Raw genomic sequence first — 26965 nt, 5'->3', positions numbered from 1 at the left:
CTGTGTTTGATGCCATGATCACAGTCTAGGCTTCGCAACTTGGACCAATCTGAGTTTTTAAGCACATTGTCTAGTATGCAGTAGGCACTTAATAAATGCTCATGAAATTGAAATGTGGACAAAGGAGGCAATGGGTAGAAAGCATTTTGCGGCGGTAAGCTGTTATTTTATTAGCATGGATCTCTGATGGGAAACTCCCATGTGGAAACTCCTTTCACTGATAAAGATCATCAACTCATCTGTCATTACAATCTTAGCTGTCTAGGGTTGACCCTGAGATGAAAGGATTTGCCCAGTAGTCAGTATATGTTAGAGGTAGGCTCTGAACCTGATCCTTCTGACCTTAGGCCAGTGTTCTGACCAGCACCTCAGCCAGTCCGTCCATAACATATCATGTGCCAGGCACTTTGCACAGTGTTGAAGAAACACAGCCTCTGTTTTCAGTGAGCTCACAGTCTAATGGGGGAGAAAATATGGAAAAAAAAACCATGTCCAAAAGAGATGTGTACAGGATGAATTGGAAATAATGAACAGAGAGAAGGCATCAAATCAGGGGGGTTGGGGGCAGGCTTCTTGTAGAAGATGGGATTTTAGCTGGGACTTAGGTAGGGGAGCTGGAGGGTAGGGATGAGGAGGGAGACCATTCTAGGCTTGGGTGGGCGCAGCCAATGAAAATGCCTAGAACTAAAGGAGGGAGTGTCTCATCCAAGGAATGGCAAGGAGACCAGCATCCCTGGATTGAAGAGCTCGTGGTGGGTAGTGGTGGTGAAAGGCAAGACTGGAAAGGGGGGATAGGGCCAGTTCTGGAGGGCCTGGAATGCCAAACAATGGCATATTTGATTCTGAAGGTGATAGAGCTATGAGAATTTATGGATTAGGGTAGGAACATGGTCAGACTTTGACAGCTGAGTGGAGGGTAGACCACAGTGGGGAGAGATCCACCAGCAGGCTTTTCTGACAGTCCAGGTGTGTGATGAGGAGGGCCTGGACAAGGGTGTTGGCAGTGTGAGAGGGGAAGGCACACATCGGACAGATGACAAGCCTTAGCAGTTGTGTCCCATATCCTGTCATCATCCTTGTCACCATGACCACCGTCCTCTTCCTCATTAGATTTTCCTTAGGTGCATATCTAATATTAAATTTTATTTTTTTTTGCAGGGCAATGAAGGTTAAGTGACTTGCCTAGGGTCACACAGCTAGTTAAGTGTCAAGTGTCTGAGGCTGGATTTGAACTCAGGTCCTCCTGAATCCAAGGCCAGTGCTTTATCCACTGTGCCACCTAGCTGCCCCCGTGCATATCTAATATTAAGAAAATACAGCCCCATTCACCCTAAGGCTATAGGAGTTAGGAGTTGTCCCAAAGGTGCTTTCAGTGAGTCCCCAGATGAGCTTATGTCCTAAAATATCAACTATAAAAAGCAGTTATCTCAGCAACCTATGCATCTTAAATATAAAAGGAAACGAACAGGATAGATGGATGCTGAGATGCAGGAAAAAGACCCCAAAAAGACAAAAATAAGAAAATTATAATTGCTGATTTATTTAGAATTTGAAGATTTACATTTCCCCCCATCTTGTCTTATTTGTTATTCTCAACAACCCTGTGAAGTTGGCACTATCATTCCTATTTTACAGATGAGGAAACTGAGGCACAGTGAGGACGGAGCAATTAGCCCATGATCACACGACTAAAACAGATTCAAACAGAAGCATCTCCTTAATCCAATTCTAGCACTTTACCTACTCCCCATTCCACCACTGGCTTAAATGGAAATGAATTATCATTTTCCAATTGCTATTGTAACTGTTTGTGTATTGTCACATTCATCCTATAAGATGAAAGTCCCTTAAGTAAAGGTAAAAATGATTTCTTCTCTTTGTATGCCAAGCGCCCAGCCCAAGAAAGTCAAGCTGCTTGCTTAGTCAATATTTATCGAATGGTAAATGGCAATGGATAGTTCCACTTGTAGTGGGCATGGAGAAAAATACATATCAGATTTTTTTATGGTCTATTCCACATCCAATAAACACATTTTCTTCCTTTCATGAGTCTGGTTTTGGGACCATGAAAGTCTACTTTTTCTTGGTACAAGAAGAGAAACCAAAAGCAATAGAAAGTTCTATTAGGCAGGCTGGACTAGCATGGATTTCCTTTTTTTTAAACATCCCTTTTAAAAAACTTTCCGTTCCAAATTCTCTCCCTTCCTCCAGCTTCTCTCTCAACTGTTGAGAAAACAAGAAATGATACCCATTATACATATGAAGTCAAGCAGAACATTTTTTTCATATAATCTATGTCAGCATGGACTTTCTAATGGGTGATTGATGATGACCGATTAATTGACAAGCATATATTAACACTAACTCTCTGGAGATCTAGGTGGCACTGCGTACTAGGTCTTGAGTCAGGAAGAACTGAGTTCAAACCTGGCCTAAGACACTTAGGAGCTGTGTGACTCTGGGCATGTCACTTAACCCTGTGGGCATCAGTTTTCTTCATCTGTAAAATGAGCTGGAGAAAGAAATGACAAACCACTCAAGTATCTTTGCCAAGAAAACCCAAAATGGGGTCCCAAAGTCGGATCATGACTGAAACCACTGAATAACAATATGACAAGCGCTGTCCCAGGTGCTGGGAATACAATGAAAATAACATTCCTCTCCCCCTTCAAATGGTACATTCTCAGAGGTCCTTCTAGTTTTTTTTCCCCCCCAGGGCAATGAGGGTTAAGTGACTTGTCCAGGGTCACACAGCTAGTGTCAAGTGTCTGAGGCCAGATTTGAACTCAGGTCCTCCTAAATCCAGGGCCGGTGCTTTATCCACTGTGCCACCTAGCTGCCCCAGTCCTTCCAGTTTTAACAGCTTAGGGTCTTATCTTACCTGTTGCAACACAGAGGCTCTGGGTCCTTGGCCCCAATGGGTTCAACTTTTTCATCTCTAACTTGGATGAAGGCACAGAAGATTTGCTCATCAAATTGATGGATGACACTAACTGGAACAGCCAGGGCATTAGATGACAGAATCTAGACAGGGATCTTGGTAGGAAGAAACTAACCAGCTGAAATTTTATAGGGATAAATGAATAGTGTCCTGTTCTCTCTCTTCCTCTTGAAATTCTTGTCTCCACTCAAATCTTAGTTCATGTACCTCCTGCTTCCAGAGACCTTTCCTGGTTTCCCCTTGGTGTTGGTCCCACCCGCTCTATCACTTTTAATTTTATTTTGCATATATATTTGAACATGTTTTATGTGGATAAGCTCCGTGGGGGCAGGAACCATTTCACTCTCATATCTCCAGCACCTAGCATAGTGCCTAGCACACAGTAGGTGCTCACATGCTTATTTCCACTTAACATGTTTAAAAATGAACTGCCCAAGTACAGGTTGGAGCGGTGAGTAAAAGTCAAGATTTTAGCTGTTAACTCAATATGAGTAAATTATTCGGGGACTTCCTGCCCTCCCTCTCGTCTCCCCCAAATGGAATGAGGGCTGCGTTCCAGAACAGCAGCTTTCAGAACAAAGGAAGGGACAGTTCCACTCGATCCAGCCCTGGTGAGACAGCACCGAATCTGTCTGGGATCCTGTGGGCTACAAGGATGTTTACAGGTTAGAGCTCATGCAGAGGAGAGTGACTGTGATGGTGATGGGTCTTGACAGGATGCCATATGAAGAATGGGTAAAGGAACCTGAAAAAGAGGATGCTTGGGGGGAACAGAATGGCTTTTTGGAAATATTTGAAGATATGGAAGAGGATTAGATTGATGCTATGTCAGATCTGGAGCCCACAGGTGGAGTAGGGAGGGGGTCAATTTTAGCTTGGCATAGAAGCCTTCGGTCTCCAAACACTTTTGATCATTTAACTTTATTGGTAATCATCAGTATTTTTGTCTACTACGACACTAATAATTGTGTAATTATAAAACTTGTACAAAAATGGAAATTAAAAAGGGGGGAGATAAAGATGAACAACAGAGAGTCCTTGGAGTTTATTGAGGGGAATGTCATGTTCATTGGGAGATGACATTGCAATTTAGGAAAATCACTTGGGCAGCTGAATGGAGAATTGGAGATTGAGAGATGAGGTAGACCACTGCAATGGTCTAGGGGTGATCAGGGGCTGAACTCAGAAGTGATATGCAGGGGAGCAGCTAGGTGGCACAGTGGATAGAGCACTGGCCCCTGGATTCAGGAGGACCTGAGTTCAAATCCAGCCTCAGATGCTTGACACTAGCTGTGTGACCCTGGGCAAGTCACTTAACTCACTGCCCCGGGGCGTGGGGGGCGTGGGGGGCGTGGGGGGGGAGTGATATGTAGGCAGAACTGACAAATTCTGGCAGCTGATTAGAGATTGTGAGGTGAGGAAGGGTAAGGAGCTGAATGAACCTGGGTCACTAGTAATAGGAAGTTGGTGACTGGAGGCCCTGGATGTAAATAGGGAATTCGGGGAGAAAGGTGGTTTGGGAGAGAAAGAGAATAATAAGGAGACCTGAGATCCAGACCAGAATCCATCCATTCTGTCCCACCCAAAACTAAAAGGGAAGGTGAAACTCTCTCTTACTGGCTGCTGCACCCAAATGCAAAGCTCTCTCCAAGAGCTATTGCTGTCAGGAGGTGGCTTAGGGACAGGGGTGGGGGCATAATTTTGCCATCGGTATCCTCACCATTGCTCTGGGTAGTGGCTGATTTAGGTTTTAACTGGCCTCAGGGACCAACATCAGGCTTAGGAAGGGGGAGCTTGGGAGCTCGCTCATCAAAGGGGAAAAGTGGGGGAGCACCAGAGGGTGAAGGTAGATGTGGTTGTATTGGCTCTACACTTGGCCAACAGAACAAGGGTGGGATGCAACTTGGGGTCTCTCTCTCTCTCTCTCACACACACACACACACACACACACACACACACACACACCCTTCAGGGACTCCTGACTCCACTTCCTAACAATGACAATGTTCGAAGGATGGAACATATCACCCTATAAAGTGGGGGTCCCTTTCAGTGTAGGGGTTCAAGCCCAGACTTCAAGATCCTCTGGACCCTACAGATGGAATTCCTGTAGTCAGGGGACCCTTCTAAACTGAAGAACTTTTGACTCGACAGCACTAGCATTTCCTCTATCTATCCATAAAGAAAAACACCAATGGCCAAGCGGAATCAACCCCAACATTTTATTTAATTTAAAGTTTTAAAAGGCAGTGGTTAAGCACATTATCTATATATGTATAAAAAGGAAACCAAACTCCTTTTGACTTGATCTAGTAGGTCCCTCATCCTATGACATGATTCATTTTTCTACCCTTCGGTCCTAAAATCCTGACACACTCTAAAAATAAAAATGAACATCCCTAATAAAATCAGCAGTAACCAACAACTGTGTGGTCTTACTCGTTTTTTTTTTTTAAATATATAAAGTTACCATTAACAACCTGATTATGTACGGTAATGAATGGATCTCTAGGGACACAGACACACAGAGAGGCGGCCCCTAACCGAGACACCGAATAGGCCTAAGCCCTTGCCTTACTCCAACACCAAAGTTGGTCTCCCCTCCTCAGCCCTCCCCACCCCCAAGCAGCTGCCATTGCCAGAGACCCTAGCCTGAAGCCGCTGCTGGGGTGAGGCCAGCTGGTTTGGAACTCAGAATGCACGTTCCCCATAGGGGCAATATCAGCTAGAAACTAATCTATTATTATGTACAATACATCAGGGACACTGCAGGTTAAATAGATTTGGGGGATTAAATAGGGGTTGGTTGGTTTGTCTGGGCTGATCTAGGAACCTAACCACCATGCATAATGACCAGTCTATGGGAAACTGCATTCTGAGTTACAAACCATGCAGGTTGGGGGCAGCCCTTGTGCAATCCCGTGCATGTGCGTGTATACATAGATATTCATATGATAGATTTCAGTATAATTGAGATGTGTGAGTGGGGAGATGGTACTGGGGTCATGGAGCAGCCGCTCCGGCTTCACCTAGTCAGGCATGAGCTAACACATGTAACATGATTCGGTCCTCGCTGGAAGCCACTTTCCGAGGAGCTTGGAAGGGGAGGAACTTGTCTGACTGAGTGGACCGGCACCGCCATCCTTTCTGACCGGGCCCGTCAGACCAACCGTTCAGAGGCAGCCCGTCAGTCCCACCCTGATGAAATGCAATAACTTTTGTCCCTACACATCAACCCTCCCCCCCTCCCCAGCTCTTGGGTAAACTGCAGCCCACTGACATTTTGTACCAATGCTTATTTCAATATTGCAAATCCCACAGAATCACCCCTTTCAGTATCCCGGATGCTGGAGAAGTAAACCAGTTAATAATGTGCTTCCAGCCAAAGCAAGGGCCTAGATGTTGGAGAGAAAGGATTCCCCCTGGGGCTACAGAGAAAGATGCTGATGAAAGCGATATTGAGAGTGGAGCAGGTGATTCTTTCAGTCGGAGTCAGAGCTGTTCTCCTTGGTGACGTGGTACTGACAGAGAGTTTCCTCCAAAGGAGCCATTGTCCCATCCGGCCTCACACCCATTGGCTTAATCACCTCCTCTCTGGAAAAAGGAAAGAGAAGAAAGAGGGGGGAAAAGTATTCACCAGCGTCTCCTGCTTGCTTTCGCGTGGGCGCACACGCATGCATGCACACACACACACACACACACACACACACACACACACACACACAGCCGCCCCCACCCCCCACCCCCCACCCCCCAAATCCGCATCCTTTTTAAAAAAAGAAAGTCTTTAAAACCAAAGTGTTTTTCCTGAAGCTCTCTCTGTGTGTTTGGAACAAGAAAGATGAAAGGGATGCTGGAAAGGGGGTGGGGGTGGGGGGAAGGGAGGAAGATAAAAGGCTTCATTCACAGAGGCCAAACCTACTAAGCCAATTAAAAGGCATGAAAAGTCAGGGCCTAAGTGGGCTCTGGACAAGGGGCAGGTCTCTTCTATTTTCAGTAAAAAGCCACCTCCATTTTCTCTTTTGTGGATCTGTTTTGTTCGGGGGGGAGTGGGGAGGGAGCTGTTAAAGTTTCACCTGTCCCCCATGAACCAGGCACACCATTAAGTGGGGCCAATAGAAACATTCATCTGGCGAAATACATCAGCATTTCCCTGTCCAGTCTCTTGTGGTGCTGAAGTACCTGTTGCTCCAAGTTGAATTAGCCCCCTCCCCCCTGCTCACTGGGTCTTTTCACCCTCCTCCTCCTCCCCCCCTCTTTTTTTTTTTTTAAACAAGATTGCTTTTATTTGTGGTAGTTTTAATTATGGGATTGACAGCCATTTTAATCTCTTCAAAGCTCCCCAGTGGCCTCTCCGTGGCTAATCCAATTATATCTACTCCACAAGTTACAGCCTCATCTAAAGATGATTAATTATTGATTAAGCCAATCAAAAAGTATTAGGAAAGATTTATTTAATCCTTTCATATGCTCTTATTTATTACACGGAGATTATGGCAAAGAGAGTGCTGAGCTAACCAATTCAGATCCTTTCCCTACTTAGAAAACCAGCAGCATTTTCTACAATTCCCTTCAAATGCCCGAAAGCTGCCAACTCCCAGACAAAAAAAAATAAACAAACCCACTCCCCCCAAAACCAACCAAACCAAAAACCAAAAACCACATCTATAACCAGAGACTACATGGTAGCGGCTGAAATGATGGGGAAAGATTTGGAGTGGAGGGGAAAGAACCTTGCTCGGAAACCTGACTCAGCCCAACCTTGCTTTGTCTTGCAAGTGGACAAAAGAGGAGAGCTCTGACTCGGCTAAGCGACGAACAGTGGAACGGTGTGTTGCAGAAACAGCAGGAGCACAGTCCGTGGACAAGTTAAGAACAGCTTGTCAGCTGTCAGATACCCCAACAGAAATGTCACAAGGCAGCCGCCCACAGTCACAGCCCAGGGGCTGATTCCTGAAGTCTGTGAAAAACCAACTTGATTGATGCCAGTGGCAAAAACTCCAGCTACTAAGTTCAAGGCTCCAACCAAGACTCAATCCTCATCCTTCTTGAGCCTCCTGTAGCATCCGGCTCTTGGTCACCCTCTTCTTTTGGTTGTTTTCTCTTCCCTGGGTTTTCAGGACGCTGGTTCTGGTTCTGTGCCTCCCTGTTGGGCTGATCCTTCTCCGGCTCTCTGAAGCATCATCCTGCCTTTTTTCCATGAGTGTGTCCAAGCATTCTGTCACAGGCCTATCGTTTCTCCCTCTCCACCCTCTTAGTCATCTTTTCAGCTTGATGTGGCCATTACCTCTGGGCCAACGACTCCTGAATCTACACATTCTGCACTCCTCTCTCTCTCTCTCCTAAACTCTATTCCTGTATCTCCAACAACATGCAGGATATCTCTATGTGAATGTCCCAAAGGCACCTCAGACCCAACATGACCAAAAGGGAATTCATTATCCCTTCCCCCAAACATCCGTATTTCTGTCGAGGGCACCCCCATTCTTTTAGTCACTCAGGTCTGCACCCTTGATTCACTCGCTGCCCCCTCCACCAAATCCACTCAGTCTACCTCCCTCACCATTTCTCCCCTCAAAACTGTGACCACCCTAGTTCAGGCCCTTAATTACTTCTCACCTGGACCACTGCAATAGCTTTCCAACCGATGCTCTCTCCCCATTCCGTTTCATCCTCCACACTGTGGTCAAAGTGACAGGCAATGCGGTGGTGCAATGGTTAGTGTTGGACCGAGGGTCTGGAAGACCCAAATTCAACTCATACCTCAGACACTTACTAGATCTTGAACAAGCCACTTTACTTCTGCCTGCCTCAGGTCCCTGTCTACAAAATGGGGACAAAAACAGTGCCTGTTCCTCAAGGTTACTGGAAGGTAAAAATGAGACATTTGTAAAGTGTTTCACAAGCCTTAAAGTACCACATGAATGCTAGTTACTATATTCCTCAAGTACTTGGCGGATTGGCACTCCACCACTCAAGAAAGTCTGGCGTGGGGCATCCTTTCCAATGCGGCTCCAGTCTGTCCTTCCAGACACTCTGCACAGGGCGTCCCTTCTCTCACTCTACACTCCAACCAAAGGCCTTGGGGGAGGTGAGCCCTACTTGTTCCCTGTCCTGTATCATGCACCGGTGCTTTTGCTCAGGCTGTCTCACACTGGGCATGCCCTCCTCCTCTTGGAACCCCTTCAGAGCGCTGCTCAAGGGCCACCTCTTTGGAGAGGCCTTCTCCTGATGTCTCCCTTCTTTAAAGATCACTCTGCATCTCCTTAGTGTAGATCCTGCACCCAAAGGCCAAGGCAGCTTGGTGTAGGGGCTAGAGAGCTAGTCTTCAAGCAAAGAAGACCTGAGGTCAAGCCCCACCTGGCACATGCTGGCTGTGTGACCCTGGGCAGGTCACTTCCCTTTTCACTGCTACAGGCAACTAAATTGCAAAGTAGAAAGAAAATATTAGTAGAAAGAAATTTCCTCACCCGGGAATTCCCTATCCCAATGAAATCCCAGGTCTAGTGCTCATCCCTCTCCTTTCTTTCTTCCTTCCTTCGTGAGCCTCCCTGGCAGAAGGTTCTTAAGGGCAGGAACCACCTCACTTGAGTATTTATTCTCCTAGTGTCTGGCACACAGAAGGCACTTAATCTTTACCATTTGGATAACACTGGGATCGCACGATTATTAGGCACAAATATTCACGTGGTACATGGTTATGTTTGTGGGGAATTAAAAACTACACACACTGATCCCCCAGAATCAAAAAGAATTCTGCCTATTTTTCAGTATTCACATGAAGAACAGAGTCACGTTTGGCACAGTGGCCAGCAGATGACTGAAGTAAATATGGATCCATGCCATGCTACAGTGTGTGACCCAGGTGCGTGAGCAACAGGGCTCCCTATAAAGATGTAAAAGCATAGAAAACACATCACTTGATGAATTTTTAATTACTGGGAAGGGGCAGCTGCCAAAGCTCATTCACTACTATCATAGTAAAATGTAGTCTTCTTATGATTAAGATTTTCACATATTAACAACTCTGTCCCATCCAATTCATCTTAACCCAAAGTTATGGGAGAGTCCCCCCCCTTTATTAATTAGCCACAGAGAGTGTATGCTAGAAACGTACACTTGTTTGGATATTTTACTTGACTGGACAATTAGAAGCACAGCCTTCACTGGGCTCAGCCCAGAAAGCAGCTGTATATAGGGTGACCACCTTGGAGGAGATAAGCCTTAGAGGTCATCTAGTTCAATGCCTTCATTTGACAGATGGGGAAGCTGAGAGAGAAGTGACCAGATTCACCCCAAGCCACATCTGGGTAAAAAGTGGCAGAGCCGGGGATTCAGCTCATTCCAAAATGTCCCCTCTTGGGCATGATGGGAAAACCCCAGTAAATGTTTTCCTAGTAATCTAGGGACAGGGGGAACTTTTTTGTTTTCTGCCCTCGACAGATACATTTATTTCCTTAAGCAACTTTTCCAGCTCTGAATCTCTATTCCTATGATCTTCTGGGATGGCCTGTCCCTTTACATCTGCCAATCCCGGGGGCTTCTAGTCTTCTCTAACACGTGTACTGAAGATTGATGGGGGGAGAAGAGAATGGTAAGGCACCGTTTGTCCAGCATGGATTTGAAATGGTTTTCACTTTTTTTTTTTTTAGTGAGGCAATTGGGGTTAAGTGACTTGCCCAGGGTCACACGGCTAGCAAGTGTCAAATGTCTGAGGTCGGACCTGAACTCAGGTACTCCTGAATCCAGGGCCAGTGCTCTATCTACTGCGCCACCTAGCTGGTTTTCACTTTTTTTAAAAAAATGGTCTTCACTTTAAAAAAAAAAATGTTTTTCACTTTTGACCATTTTTCTAGACATCAGATGGAGGGCTCAGGTGCAAAGGGCACTGCTCTGTCCCCCGAGACAAGCTTATCAAACGCCTTACTTGACCTGGGAGAGGGAGAACAGTCTCGCCTGCAGCCTGTGTTTTCTGCTCTACACACAAAACACTTGTTAGAGAACGGGACACAATTAAGTGGCTGGTAAAATGCATTCTTGGGCTCCTCCCGCAGGTCTCCAAGAGTCCCCTTCGAATTTACCTATACAAGTCTCAGACTCTCGCTTGCCATTTAGCTTGATGACGACTCCAACCCGCTCCCTTGTTTTCAAGGGGGGAGCTTCTTTCTTGTCGGCGCGGTGAACGCCAGGGCAGGATCGACACATGCAGACTTAATGACGGGGGCCGTAACAAGACGGCGGTCATGCAAACACCAGCCTGCTCTTTTGACAAAGAAGCATGTTAGGGACCTATTCACCTCCCTCTAATTGAGTGCAGAAGAATAGTTCCGATCCTTTTATGTAACATGATTTTGTTCTATGATTAGAAAAGAAGAAAATGGGGGTGGGGGGAGAGAAAACTCTACTGCGCCACCGCCACCGCTTCCTTCAATCACTCCCTGATTAATTCTGTGTTTTTAATGAGCGTGGCTGCTATTTAGCCAGGTTCGGTTACATACTTGTTTTGTTGACTTCTGTTCAATGTCTAACAAAACCCGAGCCGGGATAATTGGGAATCATTTCATTGGCAGTGGGATTCTTGCTATTAATATGAGGTTGGCTTGGAAAAAGAGCCCTGACATTTTTAAATTAGGCATTTAATATTTAATTCTTCCTAACATTTGTAAGATGGGAGGGGGAAGTTAGTATAGAAAGAAGACATTTTAATTAATGCCAAACCTCTTTTCAACAATGCCCCATAAGAAACGAGGCCCCCATTGAATCCAAGAGGCACGGGGCTGGATGCACTTTGGTTGAAATTCCAGGTTGGAGAATGAAGATCTTATTCTGAGGGCTGAGTCCCAGGGGTCATTTAAAAAGAGATGCCTGAAATCCCCACATTTACAGAATCACAGGAATAACTCTGCCAAGTCTGGGGCTTGAGGCGGCCGGCTACAACCGGGCCCCTGCTTTTCATCCCATTCCCATATAGAAATAAAGAGCCCCACATGGCTATGCCAGGTTTTCCAAAGGCCCAGCGGTCTGTGAGGTGGTGTTAAGCAAGACAGCTAGTTGGGCCTGGTTTTCCAATCAAATCTAAAATGCGTTTATTAAGTGCCTATTGTGTGCTAGTGCCTACTAGATGCTAGGAAACCCAAATCAAAGTCATCCCTGACCTCAAGGAGCTGACTCTCTCCTGTAGGGGACACAAGATGCGAACAGAGTCATCTATTCGGATGAAAATCCCACATCAGACACTCAGTAGCTGTGGGACAAGTCACTGACCCTCCAGACACTTGAGTTTCCTCATGTACAAAATATGAGGGGGTCGGACACACCGTCCTCCAGGTTCCTTCTGTTCTGAATCAATGATCCTGCAATCCCGGGGGGTAGGGGGGGGGGGCCGAAAGACCAAGAGCTGAAGGGATCAGGAGAGACTTGTCATGGCTGTGGCCCAGAAGCAGAGACAGCAAGGGCTCCAGAGAGAGAAAGAAGGGGGTGTGAGGGAGGAGAGGGAGTGCAAGAGAAGGAGGATAGAAGGGCGAAGGATGAGAGACACAGAAGGGAGAGAAGTGGGTATGAGGGAGAGGGAGCAGAGAGAGATGAAGGGAGGGAGGGTGAGAGACAGAGAGGAGAGACCCAGCAGCTCCCGTTGGCATGCAAGGAGATTCTCTGTAGATTTTAAATCCCACACTAGCTTCCTTTTCTGGGCTTTGGGTCTCTTCCCTGACCATCAGTTAGCACGTGCACCAGGAAGATAAACTATTCTTCAGACATTAGCCTTCTTCTTCATCGTCTTCCACCTGCTCAGGGTGAATCGTCCCACCATAGACCAAGACCACCACTCTGCCCTTTGAGGAGCTGCTGAAGCTATGGCTCTGTGGGACCCTCTGAATGCAGATAGTCTGGTCCTCAGGTGACAGACACACCATCTGTTTCCTGGCTGCTGCTGGGTGTGCCCCAGCCTGGTGGGGTCAGCCACCCCTCGAGGGGCCGACAGTGCCTTTCCAGAGCCCAGAGTCGCTGCCACGTGAAGCTTCGATGGCTCGGTTGGGGCCTTCTTGGAGCTTGGCTCTGCAGAGCAGAGAAATGCAAACACATGCTCGGGGAAAATGGGTCACCTGGAGGGAGGTGGGGAGAGAGAAATGATTGGGATGGGACGACATCAACAAAACATATGAAAAAAGGGAAGAAAGGAAAACCAGCATGCCCGCTGGCACCGGGGAATACGGCAATGGCAGTAGTGACTGACCACGCTCTTACCCTGATGGGGGAGACTTAGGAACTGAAGAAGCAAAACAACCGAGTGAGTAAACATCCAGCGAAGAGCGTCCTCTTTGGAGATCTCTCTCCTGCTGAGAGAGCTCTGGAGCAGAGGCCTGAGATCAGAGCTCCCGGCAGCCACGGTCAGCCAAATGGGAAAGGACGCTGGTGGGCAATGCCCAGGGCATCCAACTTACCGGGCTCTGATGGTGGCATCGGCCTCAGCGGAGACCTTCACAGTCATTCCACCCAAGCCCCTCGTTGTACACTCACAGACAAGGGAGGCCTAACATCCTTGAGGGGGTCAGTGGCAGAGGCGGGACCAGAGTGCCCAGGCTTCCCGCTTCTCATTCCGATGCCCCTTCCACCACACACACTGTCTCAGGGACCCCTCTGGTTGGCAGAAATCAATCGCTAAACCAAGAAGTCTTTATTAAATGCCCACTGGGTGCCAGGCACTGTGGAGGTGGTGGGGATGCAGAGAGAGAATGAGACAATCCCTATTCTCCAAGGAGCTCATGTTCTAAGGAGACGTTATCGAGTTCAGATTAAGGACATGCAAAGACCAGTTTCCCCCAACTTATCATTCTCCTTCCCAGCAATCTGTGTGTCTCTCCCAAACAGAATAAAGTCACTTAGACTATAACTAGCCTTCTCTTCAAAGCCTAGCTTTACATTTTTCTTGAAAATTGCTATAAATATTGTAACAATTTATATTATTCTACATTTAACTACATTTTTAACATGAACTTTACAGTCGATTAACATGAACGTTTGTTTCCATATACAGAAGAGAAAAAGAGGCTTGCCTGTGAAACCACGAACCTACCATCAAATTTAAAGTGCTAGCACCGACCCTGCGCTTCTCGTGTGTGCCCCCTCTGACCTTGCCCAAGGCTCGGTGTGCCAAGGCTCACGCTCTCCTGGCCTGCTCTGATGCCGCTGCCCTCTGCCCTCTCACTCTCTAGAAGGGGACTGCGCTTGAGTGAGGGATGCTGAGCACAACTAGGGGTGGGGGACAGGGAGGAGCGGGCGTTTCTACATGCACCTGAGAAGCGGCTGCTGCCCCATCTTTGAGTCTGAACATGGTCACTGCTTTGTCACAGAGTTGGAAACTGAACCTCAGAAAGATGGAGAAACTTGCCCAAAGTTCCCACAGCTAGTCAGTGTCAGAGCTGGGATACGAACCCAGGCCGTCAGAGTCCAGCGTGATATAGTGGAGAGAGCATCTGTTTTCAACAGAAAGGATAGATTTTACTGAAAGAGTCAAATGCTGAAGAGCCACCCATACAACCCTCCATAAGGACTCGACCCGCGTCTACAGAGGAGGGGCATTTCAGAAGGAATCCTGGGACGGCAGGGAGGGTCGACAGAGGAAGCTGCCACCGCCACTGCCCACACACTACGAGGTATCTGGCCAAAGAGCTCTGGGAGCTGACCGAGGGTCAGAGATGGGGGGAAGCAGGGATGGGGATCCAACCGATCTCTGTTGGGGGGATGGGTGTTTTGGAACAAAGACGTTAATGGTACAACGTGTCCACGAATCCGCCTTGACTTGACTTTGTAATTCCTCTAGTCTCCAGGACAGCATTCTGCACACAGAAGGTGCCTAATAAATGTCTGTCCTTTTTTAAAAATTGGGTTTATTTTAATCCAATGATCGAAGCATTTATTAAGTGCCTGCTGTGTCCCTGGCACTGTGCCAGACCCCAGGACTACAGAGGCCAAATTCAAACAGTCCCTGCCTTGGAGGGGCCTACACTCTACCGGTCAAGCCTTTACCTGTCTGGGATTGGGGCTTACGGCATGAATTTACCCAAGACGAATACAAAAAAATGGAAGCTAAGAGGACTACTTGGGGGAAGAGTGATCATCGCCAGGCCCAATGGTCCCCCGCAGCCAGGGTGATGGGACTGGTGCGGGGCTTTTGAGATGAAAAAGAGAGGGGGTAAAAATAAAACAGTTAAGAGCCCCCAGAAAGGCCAACGGGCCTTTCCTTTTCGTCCGTTTACTCTGGAAGCCCATTGGTCTCACCATTTTTTTTTTCTGCAGGGGGTGGACAGTAGGGGGCATTAGGGGCTGTAGTCAAGGCAAATGCAATTGGATTAGCCACACTGGCTTTGCTGTCACCCCACGCAAACCCTGCGCCTGCTGGAGCTACGAGTGGCCTTTTCATCTCCTCGGATTTGGGAAGGGTGAGATGGGCTACAGAGGCAGAAGGCCTCCCCTCCCTTTCCCATCTGGGCCCCCTTCGCTGAGAGAGAAAGCATCTAGTGACTTGGTTTGTTCCTGTCTCCCACCTCAGGCCTGGAGATGGTAAGAAGGGCAATTGCAAGGCTGGCTAATAAGAGTCCGGCAGGGCAAGGATCAAAGGAGCCATTCATTGGATGAGAGTCTGTAGGCAGAGAAATAGTTCCCCCTCCCCTCCATAAAGCAAACCTGCAAGGGCTTTCCCACCTCCAACCTGTCTGTCTAGGATGCTTTTCAGGGCAGCAGTCTGACCTCCAAATTGAGGAATCAGTCACTCTTAGGACTTCCACCGTTACATACCACGCAATCCACAGGGTGCGAGGCATTCTTCGTGTACCGAGATAGAGGGAATACGAGTTAGACCACTGGCTCTCAGGCCTGCCCAGCCCCCTCTGCCTCATATCACCTTGGCACTGAGGAAGTTATGAAAGTGCAAGGCACAAGGTGCAAGGTGAGGAAGGTAAGCACGGGCCTTGCTTTCTGTAACACCCTGGGGATTCAATGGAAAATGAGGAGGGAGACTATCGGCTTCACAGGGTAGCACCCGGACCTAGGAAGAAAAACACTATTGCCCACGGCCAACTCTTGCTCTTTCCAGCCTGGAGTCCCAGATCTTTAGGCAAGAGGCAGGATCAATCGGCTTTCTTTGTGCAAAGTCCACAGGGGTTGGTCATAATCATCTTGGCCATTTCTTTGGTTAGTGCTTTAGCGAATGCTCAGGGCCCCCAGAAGGCACAACATCCCAATGGAATCCAAACTTCTGCCCTTCCTTTTCCCCATCTACAAAACTAAGATGGCGGCAGCTATAGCTGACTGAGGGGTGACCTGCTCTACCAGGCCCACGAGAGTGATGATGTTGTTCTCAGAGCACCTTGGGAGAAAGACACCAGAGTGAAATGGTCAGGGAGCTTAGGATTAGCTTAGTAAAAACTCCATTCTACTCAAGCTTTTAATCTTTCCGCCCCTAATTTTTTTTTCATAGCACCAATACTGATGACCTTTAAACTTAAGGAATTCAGCAGAGACACCTAGTTCATGAGGAATGATTTAAGCCTCTATGGTCTTTCCATACATCATCCCCTGTAGGTGGTCCCACCCTGTGAAGGATCATTCCTATTCCCCCACCCCACCCCCCACTGTTGATCTTTTAGTTCTGAGGACAAGTATACCAAACGTGGACCCCACAATGAGCCGGCAGAGAGTTTCCACTAGTACTAATCTAGGCCCCCTTATGCCTTTAACCTAACACCCCCAACTTGACAGGACCAACCAAGTGATGATGCCGTCAGCCTGGTGCCCACCAGGTGTTCTGAGCTGTGTAGTTCTAAAGACTACCGTCTCCATGGAAAGCCTGGTCTCATGAAGACTGGATCCTCCAAGACTAGGTGCCACCCCCGCCCCATACACACACAGCCTCTGGAAGGTCCTTCACTAAGGTGGAGAGGCAGTGAGTCACAAACAAGGTGACTGTGTGTCTGACCCTGGCAGACCAGCCTCGCTAAGGTGGGAGAGGCTCATCACCACAGCACTGCCCACCCCAGCACCGATTTCTTTGGCCACAGCAACTCACAAAGGCTATTCACTAACGCACACACAAGCTACAATCTGAACCAGTGGAGAAAGTGCCAATAAAACCTGAGGTCCCTCAAATATCAGAGTAAGCAGCCTCTGAATCAGATCCCCTAATGTCAGATGTCAAAAATGAAAATTAAACGTTATGATTGGAGGGGGGAGGGGAACTACTAATGATTAGCAAAAGCATTGGTTCCAATATAAGGCCCCTTCTGAAGACTGACAGGCTCAGATCAGTGAATGCTCCATTGAGCCGGTGGCCACCTTCACAGGCAAAATCAAAATAGCAAGAAGGCACATCCACCATATGCAGGGAATGGGAAGCCTTGGCCGATTTTCCTTATTTGTGCTCCCTCCCTCTTTTTCCAGTGGTCACAGAAATCAGGGATTTTTAACCCAGGGGCGAGGGGGAGGGTGACAGAGGGCTTGGATGGGGGAAAAATGACATCTTTATTTCAACATCATTGGCTTCCTTTGTATTCCTATGTATTATATTTGATGCATTTAGAAACATGATTCCGAGAAGAGGTCCCTAGGCTTCCAGACTGACTGCCCCAGGGATCCAGGACACAAAAAAGGTGACTCATTCTTTATGTATGCGCTTGCCTATTTATGCAGGTTGTATCCACAATGTAGAATGCAAACACCTTGCGGCAGGGGCTGTTTTTCATTTTTCTTTATAAAACCAATGCATACAGCAGGGGCTTAATAAATGCTTGTTGGATTAGCCTGATCCAGCAATTGCAGGGATGACAAGCCACAAGGGCCGTGAGAGATGTGGCCACCTTGTCCCCATTCGTCATGGAAGACTTTTGGAATCCTAAGGGCACTCTCGAGGAGAGACAAAGAGACGAATTTAAAAAAAACAAAAAACAAAAAAACCCAACAAAAAAACAACCCCGAGCAAACCCCGATGGGAATACAATACCTGGAAAGTTTATCAAGCATGTTGACAAGTTTCATGGCCTCGTATTCCTTTTGTTCTTCTGTCATTTCATCTATGGGGTTTGGCATGGGCTCCTCTAAATGACCAGTGATAAGATTAATGCTATGAAAAGAAAAAAAGGTTACGCGGCATGTTTTAAAGGAACGTTACTTTCTCTGGTCCTCGTTGTGAAAGTCGATTTTTATAAGAAAGAGTCTAATAGCCAAAAAATGTGGAAGTCATTCCCATACTGGTCTCAGAAAGACTCTCAAGTTAGGGCCATAGTACTTCTGTGAGAGCCTTTTTTTTTTTTTTAAATCTCCTTTGCGGGATTTGGTAAGTGATCTTTCATTACGAGGAGAAAAATTAAGACTGACTGGCCTACAGCGGGGCAAGGGGAATTGTGTGGCTGTTTGTTAAAGGCACACATTTTAATGGACTTGGGGCCGGCCATTACAAAGTATCATTCTGTATACACGAGTCTTATTTATTCATAAGGAGACACCTCATCTCACAGAAGGGAGAAAGGAGGGTTAGATTTGCAATACAACATAAAATATAAACATCAAAAAGCACACTGGAAAATGACAACAGAGTCCTTAATCAGGAAATGATAGCAAGCCAATTAGTAATCCCAGAAGATGAATTCATTAACTCTACTGCTTCAAAGAAAAGCAGTCATCAGTATTTAGTACAAGAAAAAGAAAAAAAGCAGAATGAGTTTTAGTGTGTTTGATTTAAATTAGGCGAAAGGGAATAGCATAAGATTTGTCAAGAGGTAGGTAACATGCTCAAGAAGTTGGGGGAGGTATCATTTTATTCAGTATCTAATTATTATTTTAAGTATTTAATTTTTTTTTTGAGGCAATTGGGGTTAAGTGACTTGCCCAGGGTCACACAGCTAGTACATGTTAAGTGTCTGAGGCTGGATTTGAACTCAGGTCCTCCTGAATCCAGGGCCAGTGCTCTATCCACTATGCCACCTAGCTGCCCCTTAAGTATTTAATTTAAATTTAATTTAATCATTTTATACAGTGTTGAATCCTAGGCATACTCTTGGGCTTAGCGGCATCTTCTAGCACCTGTTAACAGGTCTGCTTAGATCTCAGTCCCATCATTTTTTCAAACTGGGAGGGATTTTCCTGCCGGCCAGAACAATAATCTGAGGCCTAGAATGGGAAGAGTCTTTCCCTAAGTTACACAAGTAAGGAACAGCACCATTTGAACTCGAAACCCAGTTCCTCTTCCACTACACCAAAGCCTGGGCTGCTTTTTAGGGGGTGAAAAATAAAGGGACATAATTATTGTGCCCTTGAAGGCTGTTACTATTCTGTGTACTCTCCAGCTTTATTCGGGAGCAGGAGGAGCCAGAAGCAGGTTACACCGCCCTGTACTGGTTAGGCAGAGGTCAGTGGTGATAGATATCCCTCGTAATAACTGATAGTACAGTTTTTCCTTTCCTAATTAGGGCTCTTGTCTCTCACAGTTCTGATTTGGGCCCTTTACCCCCCCAACTTCAAATGTTCAACCTTCCTTGAAAACATACCTAGCAGGCACTCTTATTAGAAGGCTCAAGAGAAAACTGGCTTCTGGGTCTTAACCGAGTAAACTCAGACTGGGCCTAGAAGCATCTTTGGAAATGTTTCTCGTGGAGGGCCCAAATAACTCAAAAGTTAATTTTCTATTTCCCTTCTGTTCAGCTGCCCCAAAGAAACAAGATGAGAAGAATCCTGCTGTCCCAAAAAGGTATTCTCTGGGTCCTTCGAAAGATAATTTCAGTGTCCACAAAGGAAGAGTGAATGCAGAATTCATCCTTCCTTGATGCCAAGAGTTGGGAAAAGGGCCAAATTACAGGCCTTTGTAAGATAGTGCCTGAGAAGCGTTCCACCTCCACAATGGAAAATGTAGCTGCTATCTATCAAACATCTGCTTAAATATACATGATACCAACAGAGCAATTTCTCTCACTGGCGGAAGAGTCAAATGGAACAAATAATTATCTTTCTAACCAGAGAACCCAGAGTGGGAAGGGCCCTCTAAGACTATGCAGTGCAATCCCCTCTTTTTACGCAGGAGGAAAAGGAGCCCAGAGAGGGGAAAGAAAGGTCAAACCTGTAGACTCACAGGTCTGGAGTTAGAAGGGACCTCAGAGGTCATTTTGTACAATCCCTTCATTTGCAAAGGCTCAGAGAGGGCTCACACAGATGACATGTAGCAGAGCCAAGAGCAGAACCAGCAGGATCCTGCCTCTGACACTAGGTGACTGTGTCCAAACCCCTGCATCTCTCTGAAGTCTTCTGACTTTAGGCCATTCCATTCTTAGGCTGAGGCCAAGAAGTAGAGAATGAAGGAGTCAGGCCTTAGGTGAGGAAAAGTGAGGGAGGAGCACTGTATCAAATACATAAGATATGTTCAGAAAATGGCTGGCTCCAAGCCTGGCTTTGGTTACCAAGGAAGAAAGAGCATCCCATTCCCGAGCAAAGAAAATCCTGATTTTACCATCAGAAAAGTGGTGGATGTTTCTCCCACAGTGGAACACAATTAGCCCAACAGAAGATGCTGTCCCAGGGAGTCTGACTCATGAAAAACCAAGGGATGTGCCATTCAGCTTCATCAGTAGTAAGCACTATGTCATAGCCGAAAGGAAAATGGCAATGATGACGATAGAACATCAACACTGAATGAGGCGTGATCTAGAACCTCTGTGGGGATTCCTAAGAATCAAGAACTTGGGAGAAATAATGCCTAGCCTGGAGGGGGTCCCCTGAAGATCACAATGATTGTCATTTACAGCAACTCACTCATCAAGAGACTTTGGTCTTGAAGGGAGCTGTTGGCAGCTACCTTATAAAGAAGATGCCCGCGGTTAAAGAGAGAAGCCAGAAATGAAGTCCTGGAGAGTCGTGGCTTACTCTCTGACCTGTACTCTAGTGAGCAAAGAACGCTTGATGCTAAATGAGCGTGGGAGAAATGAATGTCTGCACTCAAGGAAAGAGCCACCATGGAGAAGTTGACATTCCAAACTTTTTCTGTGCATTATCTCATTTGAACCAAATAGCTTTGTGGGGGTGATACTGTAGGTAATACTTGCCCCATTTTAGAGATGAAGGGCCTGAGGCTCAGAGAGGGTAACGTGCTCCCGGTCACACAGCTGCTAAGTGCTGGAGGTGGGCTTCACATTAACTTCTCCTGACCTGACACCCAATCCTCTTCCCTACAGAGCCCAGAAGGACTGGCTTAAGCCTCAGCTCTTATGACCTTTAACTCTCTTGCTGCAGCAACTACTGATTTTCTAATAGAAAACTGTTCCCTCAACTGCCAGCAATGAATGATGAGTATGGGCACTGACGAGATCAGTCTAAGTCAGAGGGAGGAGGTAGGAAAGTTAGAAATATGTCCAAGGCAGCTGAGACTTCTTGATGTGGAGTCAGGAGACACCAGATTTGGATCCTACCTCTGCCACTGTGGCTGGATCCCTCCATTTCTCTGAGCCTCAGTCTCCCTCCTCTGTAAAATGGGTGTAATTGCTACAGGACTTGCCATACAGGACTATTATGAGACTCAAGAGAGACAGTGTGGGTAAAACACTAGAAAAATGGTGATCTTTTATTGTTCTTCAGTAAACGGAAATTTCAGGGATTGGTGGTAGGACGGCGGAAAGGAAACTAGAAGCCCTGGATTTGATTTCTGATTCTAACACTAAGTCAATTCACTTCTCGGGAACCATAGCTGCCTCTTCTATAAAGTGGGGGTAATGTGTAGGGTCTACATCTTGCCAGGCTGCTACAAGGCCAACACTTTCGTTTCTGTTTTTGTTTTTTTGGTGAGGCAATTGGGGTTAAGTGACTTGCCCAGGGTCACACAGCTAGTAAGTGTCAAGTGTCTGAAGCTGGATTTGAACTCAGGTCCTTCTGAATCCAGGGTCCGTGCTCTATCCACTGCACCACCTAGCTGCCCCTAGGCCAACACTTTCTATGTCTTAAAGCATTATATAAATGCAAATTATTATTTTGATGATCATTATGGCTACTGCCAACTCTACTAATGGACAGATCAACAGGAGCACACCGAGTGTGAGAAGAGGGCACTGGGAAATTTTTTTATGTGCTGCCATAAAATAAATCTACTTGTTCAGAAATCTTATTCCAAATGGCCCTGTCAAGATAAACAGTCCCTAGGAATGCATTCTGCCCAGGAGCCAGGTTACACCCTCACTGTGTGGAGCTAAGGGAAGAAGGGTCGTTCTAAGGAACGTGCTAACGCCCTCTGATTGTCAAGAGCTCATCACAAGGGCTTCTGGGGTCCCCAGAGCCGCACCAGATTTTCCCAGGGTTTTTCCTTCTGTTTTTACTACACGGGAGAAGGCAGATGGATGCTCCGAGAACAGCAAAGTTAAAAGGCAGACAAGTGCCTCTCACAAAGGCCGAGCTGCCCCAAGGGGCTCTGGCTGAGACCTTGGGGTACCTGGAGCACCCAGAGCCCATGCGGTGGCCCTCCTGGGGCTGTGACTTCAAAGGCTCAGCTCCCTCATGAGGCCCTGTAAAACAAAGGCTGATATAACAGCTTGATGCAGCAGCCCGAGGTCTGAAAGAACCCTGTGGCTGGGGAGCCCATTCATTAGCACTGCTCCACAGAAGAAGGGGGCTGAGTTATTAAAGCTTATACTAAGGAAAGGCTATTCAATTAGCTTTAGAAGAAGGGATGAAAAGTCATGGGTCTGATGGGAAGGGTACTTAATTGTACCAAATTAGTGGACTTATTATTTTTTTAAAAGCATTTCGTATCTACAATTATGATGTATGATAATTTCCCACATTCCCCTGTAGAACAATACATTTGATCAATGAAATGCAGGAAAATTCACAGTTATCATGCTGGAGAAACTCAGATCTAACGCAGAACGCCTACCATGGCACAAGGAGAGCAGAACACCAAGGGTGGCACAATGCTCAAAGTGTAGGCCCAAGCACTTAATTAGGGGGTTGGGGTGGGGTAGAACACTGCAAAACCAAACATCTCACAGACGGGTTAGCGGTTGTTTGGAGACTGCAAACAATATTCCATCTCAACCTTGGCCTGGTACGAGATACAAGCTAATAGTTAACTGCACTAAATCACCAGATTTGGGATTATGATTTCAATCCCATAACAACATGGATCATCACAACCCAAATTATGTCTAAGACAGGCTTCTTCTCAACCTCAGCAGATGGGATAGTTTGGGGAAGCAATATCCTATAAAGCACAAATACAGAATTTGGGTGGCTGGGCCTTGGGAGTTTTCTGTGTGGAGCTTACACCTTGCGGTAGCATCCTAATTAAAAGGATAATAGTGCTCTTATCCTAGCTGGGCAGCATGATATACTAGAGAGAAAGCAGACCCTGGGCCTAAGAAGGTCCCATCTCAGACCCATACTGACTCCAGACACTACTCCATCTGCCAAACAACTCTCTAAGACTGTAAATTGCAGAGGGGATGCTGACCTGCACTGGTAGATAGAATTCCCTCACCTGGGAGGGTCCCTATACCACTGAAATCAATTCCCTATTTTTTTTGGGGGGGGGCATGGAAATGAGGGTTAAGTGACTTGCCCAGGGTCCCACAGCTAGTAAGTGTCAAGTGTCTGAGGTCGGATTTGAACTCAGGTCCTCCTGAATCCAGGGCCAGTGTTCTATCCACTGCTCCACCTAGCAGATCCCCATAACACTGAAATCAACAGGCCAGTCCCTACCCCTATCCTGGGTAGAGGTTGTTTGGAGGAAGACAAGAGAACCAGCTGCAGGACACACTAAAATTAAATTAAAACAAACAAGAGAGAATGAAAAGTTTTAAGCCAAGGCTAGCGAGGTAGAGAAGTGAGACCAAGGTCAGTTATATCTCCTCCAGGGCATGAGCCAGGTCGTCTTGGAAGCACAGAACCTCTAGGTTCTGCTAGAATCCAGAATTTGTTGTTTCTCCCCAACACCCAACCCAGGGCTTTGGGGGAAAATTTTAAAAGACTGGGCTGGCCGGACACACACCAAATGCCTGTGTGGCAATGTTGCTTGAATTTGATTCTAAGCCTGTGATTTCTGCAAGTGTGCCAGCAGCAGAAGGCTGGCTTCCAGTCCATTAAATACATTTATTTTGACACAAAAAGGATTGCTGCGATATTAACTGTCCCCCGTAGCATGAATGTAAGCTTCACACAATTCGGGGTCTAGATTCCTCTCAAGGATTACAGGTTACCTTGGTGCACTAATCAGAATCCACTTACATTTTTGACAACTGGGCTCGGGCCGACTGGATGGATGGACAGATTCCCTACCTCTGCGTACACTAGCAACTGTGGGGAATGAATGTATAGTGTCGGAAAATCAGCCATGTTTGCTCTTGGGAGCTCGAAGGGAGGAGGGAACAAGGGGTACCTTGTGGATAGAGGGATAATCGATTCTACCCGAGACTGACTTTATAAGCTTAATTAGGTTGGCAAAGCTCCGTGGGGCGTCAACAAAGTTTTCATTTCCCCTGCTGGGGAGAAAGTTCCTGAGGTCCAGTGGGATCATTTCCCAGTGTATAGCTGGTCTGTTTCCTGGACAAGCCTTTGCTTAGCAGCTCTTTCAAAACGAGACTGGTTTAGGAGGCCTTTTCAAATTTTAGGCAATAAATAAATGAAACATCTAACCAGTGATTTCTTTTCCCCTCAAATAAGGGAAGGAGAAAACTTAAGATTAAACAGACACAGACCTATCCGAAGAGTAAAGCAATGAAGAGTCTTGAGGATTAGACAGAGAAGATTATTTTGTTTAGACAAAGACCCCAGTTCTAGGTCGAGACAGACCTTCAAGATAGGTCAGAAGTTTCTAGATATGAGGACTCAAGGGTTTGATCCCCAAAAGGATGTGAGAGACAATAAATACGACCACAGTCAACATCCTATTTTTTACTGTAAATGGGCTTTCTAAGAAAGCTTAATATGCTCACATAGAGGGGCCCTTCACCAAGGGCCAGTCCTGACCTGGGTTCTCTTTAAATTCTTTATTCCTATGTGGTTGTGGTGCATTCTGGATCTTTCTTTGACAATACCACGCAAGACATAGATCCCGTAGGAGATTTCGGCTCCGTTCCCAATGGCACACAGATGTGGATGCGAGATTACATACTGTAATTCTGATCACTACATCGTCATGCTGTTAGGAGACACTGAGAGATTTTAAACCTGGGACTCTCATCCCGGCTCACTGCTATATGTACCCTCCCGGGATACAGGCCTCCAGTAGTTTTTCTTTCATTTAAAATTCCTGGAATTCTTGATTGATGGATTCTAAGGCCTCACATTCCAATATGGTTTTTGATGAGTTTGGCATGAAAATGTCCTTCCTATGGGAACTGACTGATGGAATCCAAGAAACAAAGACTAATAAAGACTCTGACTTGTCTGTGCGCAAAAGACACCAACCAGGATCCCCTTGTCTCAGGGACACGATGCTTCAAGGGAAATATCCCTGGGAACTACTCTGGTGAGCGGAAAGGGGTGCTGATGGTTTCATCTGAGCAAGTTCTGTCTCTGAGTACACACCACCCAGGAGCCAGCTGGGGCTGACTGCTTCAGAACTCTGCCAAGAGCCCTTCAATCAACCCGCTCTTCCATAAGGAGCTAGCCACAAGAATCCCGAACAATTAGAAGCTTAGACACATTTTCACAGCCCACTTCCAGGGTGATGACTGAGAAGTTTGTGCTAGGAGGATTCAATAGGAGATAAACACATTCGTTTTAGTTTTGTTCTTTCTTTCTTTTTTTTTAAAAGGGGGATAAAAAAAAACCCATTCTCACTTGGCAGATGTCAATTTTCAATCTCCAGGCTCCCACTGTGTGTCCCCAGCAGTGTCTGAAAGATGGTAGGAGGGGACCCGAGACTCTGGGCACCGCTGATGATGGCCAAAAGGAAGAGCATCACCCTCCAACATTATCTGGGTCAGCAAATCCGAAAGACCAGAGAGGAGGTCATTCCCCAGTGGTGGAAGCCACAAACACCACAAGCGAGGAAGGCATTCGGACTCAGGATAAAATACTGCAGCTGGGTAGAGCCTCTAAATCTTATCCTCTGACGCCAGTGAGGCTCCCTGGGGGCCCTTGGTTTCCTTACCCGAGGCACGAATGTCATTTAGGGCATTTGGCAAAGATGATTCCCCAAGTTCTAATCTGATTAAAGCTCTTCCCATGGCAACTAGTGACCATCACTTCATGAGCCTGTCCGTACAGAAAGACTTTCCAGGGGAGATTCAAGAAAGGCTGGAAGTGGGGGGAGTCACCAAAGAAAGAGTTAAACCTGAAATAACCCAATAACTAGACTGTCTACTTTACAAGGGCTTAACGGATGGAAAGGAAACCAGCGAATGAGAAGAGGCTGCTTTCGGTATGAGATAATGGGCCTCTTGAATACGGGAGAGCTACATCGGGGACCACCGAGGAGAGGATGAGTCACTTATTGGAAAGGCCACCCTCTCCCTATCACCTAAAACCAGCAGTCCAGGGGAAGCCTGGGAAGCTGTTGGACGATCCATCAGAGCTAAGCCTGGATCACCACCTCCCAGTGCACATGAGCAAGGAACCATTTGGAAGATGAAAGAAAAAGCGAGAGAAAGAGACAAATAACCGAAAAACAGACAAGCTAAGGGCATGGGGAGGGGGGCTCCAGACAATGCTTGATACCGTACTTGGGCTTTGCAGACTTGTACTCTTCCGTGTCTGTGTCCTCATCATCCGAGTACCAGTGGTCTCCTCTTCCTCCCGCCAGGAGGCCCCTGGCTGCCAAAAGGCCTGCTGCGTTGCCGTATCCGGTGTATTTCAGGAGGCTGTCCACTGTAAAGTCACAGAGAGCAGGACGGTTGTCAAAGTCAAGTCAACCTGAGTGTGCACCTGTGCCCACGGCCATCTGCAGCCCTGCCCCTCCTGGCAGGCGCTTCCAGGAGGTTCTAGGGTGGGGAGTTCGGAGCCCCATGTATGCTGCCAACAGCAGGAGAAGGAAGGGGGAGGGGAACCAACATTTATCAA

At 46.8% G+C, this 26965-nt stretch overlaps 1 protein-coding gene across 4 annotated transcripts in view; it reads right to left on the bottom strand.

Moving 5' to 3' along the window:
* Positions 1 to 5146: 5146 nt before the first annotated feature.
* Positions 5147 to 26965, bottom strand: part of RIC8B (RIC8 guanine nucleotide exchange factor B) — a 100463-nt gene continuing 78644 nt past the window's right edge. The window contains exons 8-11 of one of the 4 annotated variants that reach the window (XM_043965746.1): positions 26629 to 26773; positions 17934 to 18053; positions 14305 to 14412; positions 5147 to 6535 (exon numbers count right to left, since the gene is read on the bottom strand). In XM_043965746.1, the coding sequence (XP_043821681.1) occupies positions 14343 to 14412; positions 17934 to 18053; positions 26629 to 26773 (335 nt within the window). In that variant the 3' untranslated portion in view covers positions 5147 to 6535; positions 14305 to 14342. The remainder of the gene's footprint in view (positions 6536 to 14304; positions 14413 to 17933; positions 18054 to 26628; positions 26774 to 26965) is intronic. The other 3 variants (XM_043965745.1, XM_043965747.1, XM_043965744.1) reach the window with 3 other exon arrangements.

The sequence above is a fragment of the Dromiciops gliroides genome, chromosome 5, assembly GCF_019393635.1.
Source record: "Dromiciops gliroides isolate mDroGli1 chromosome 5, mDroGli1.pri, whole genome shotgun sequence".
Lineage (NCBI taxonomy): Eukaryota > Metazoa > Chordata > Mammalia > Microbiotheria > Microbiotheriidae > Dromiciops > Dromiciops gliroides.
The sequence above is the reverse complement of the archived record's forward strand: the minus strand, read 5'-3'. Positions and strand labels throughout refer to the sequence as shown.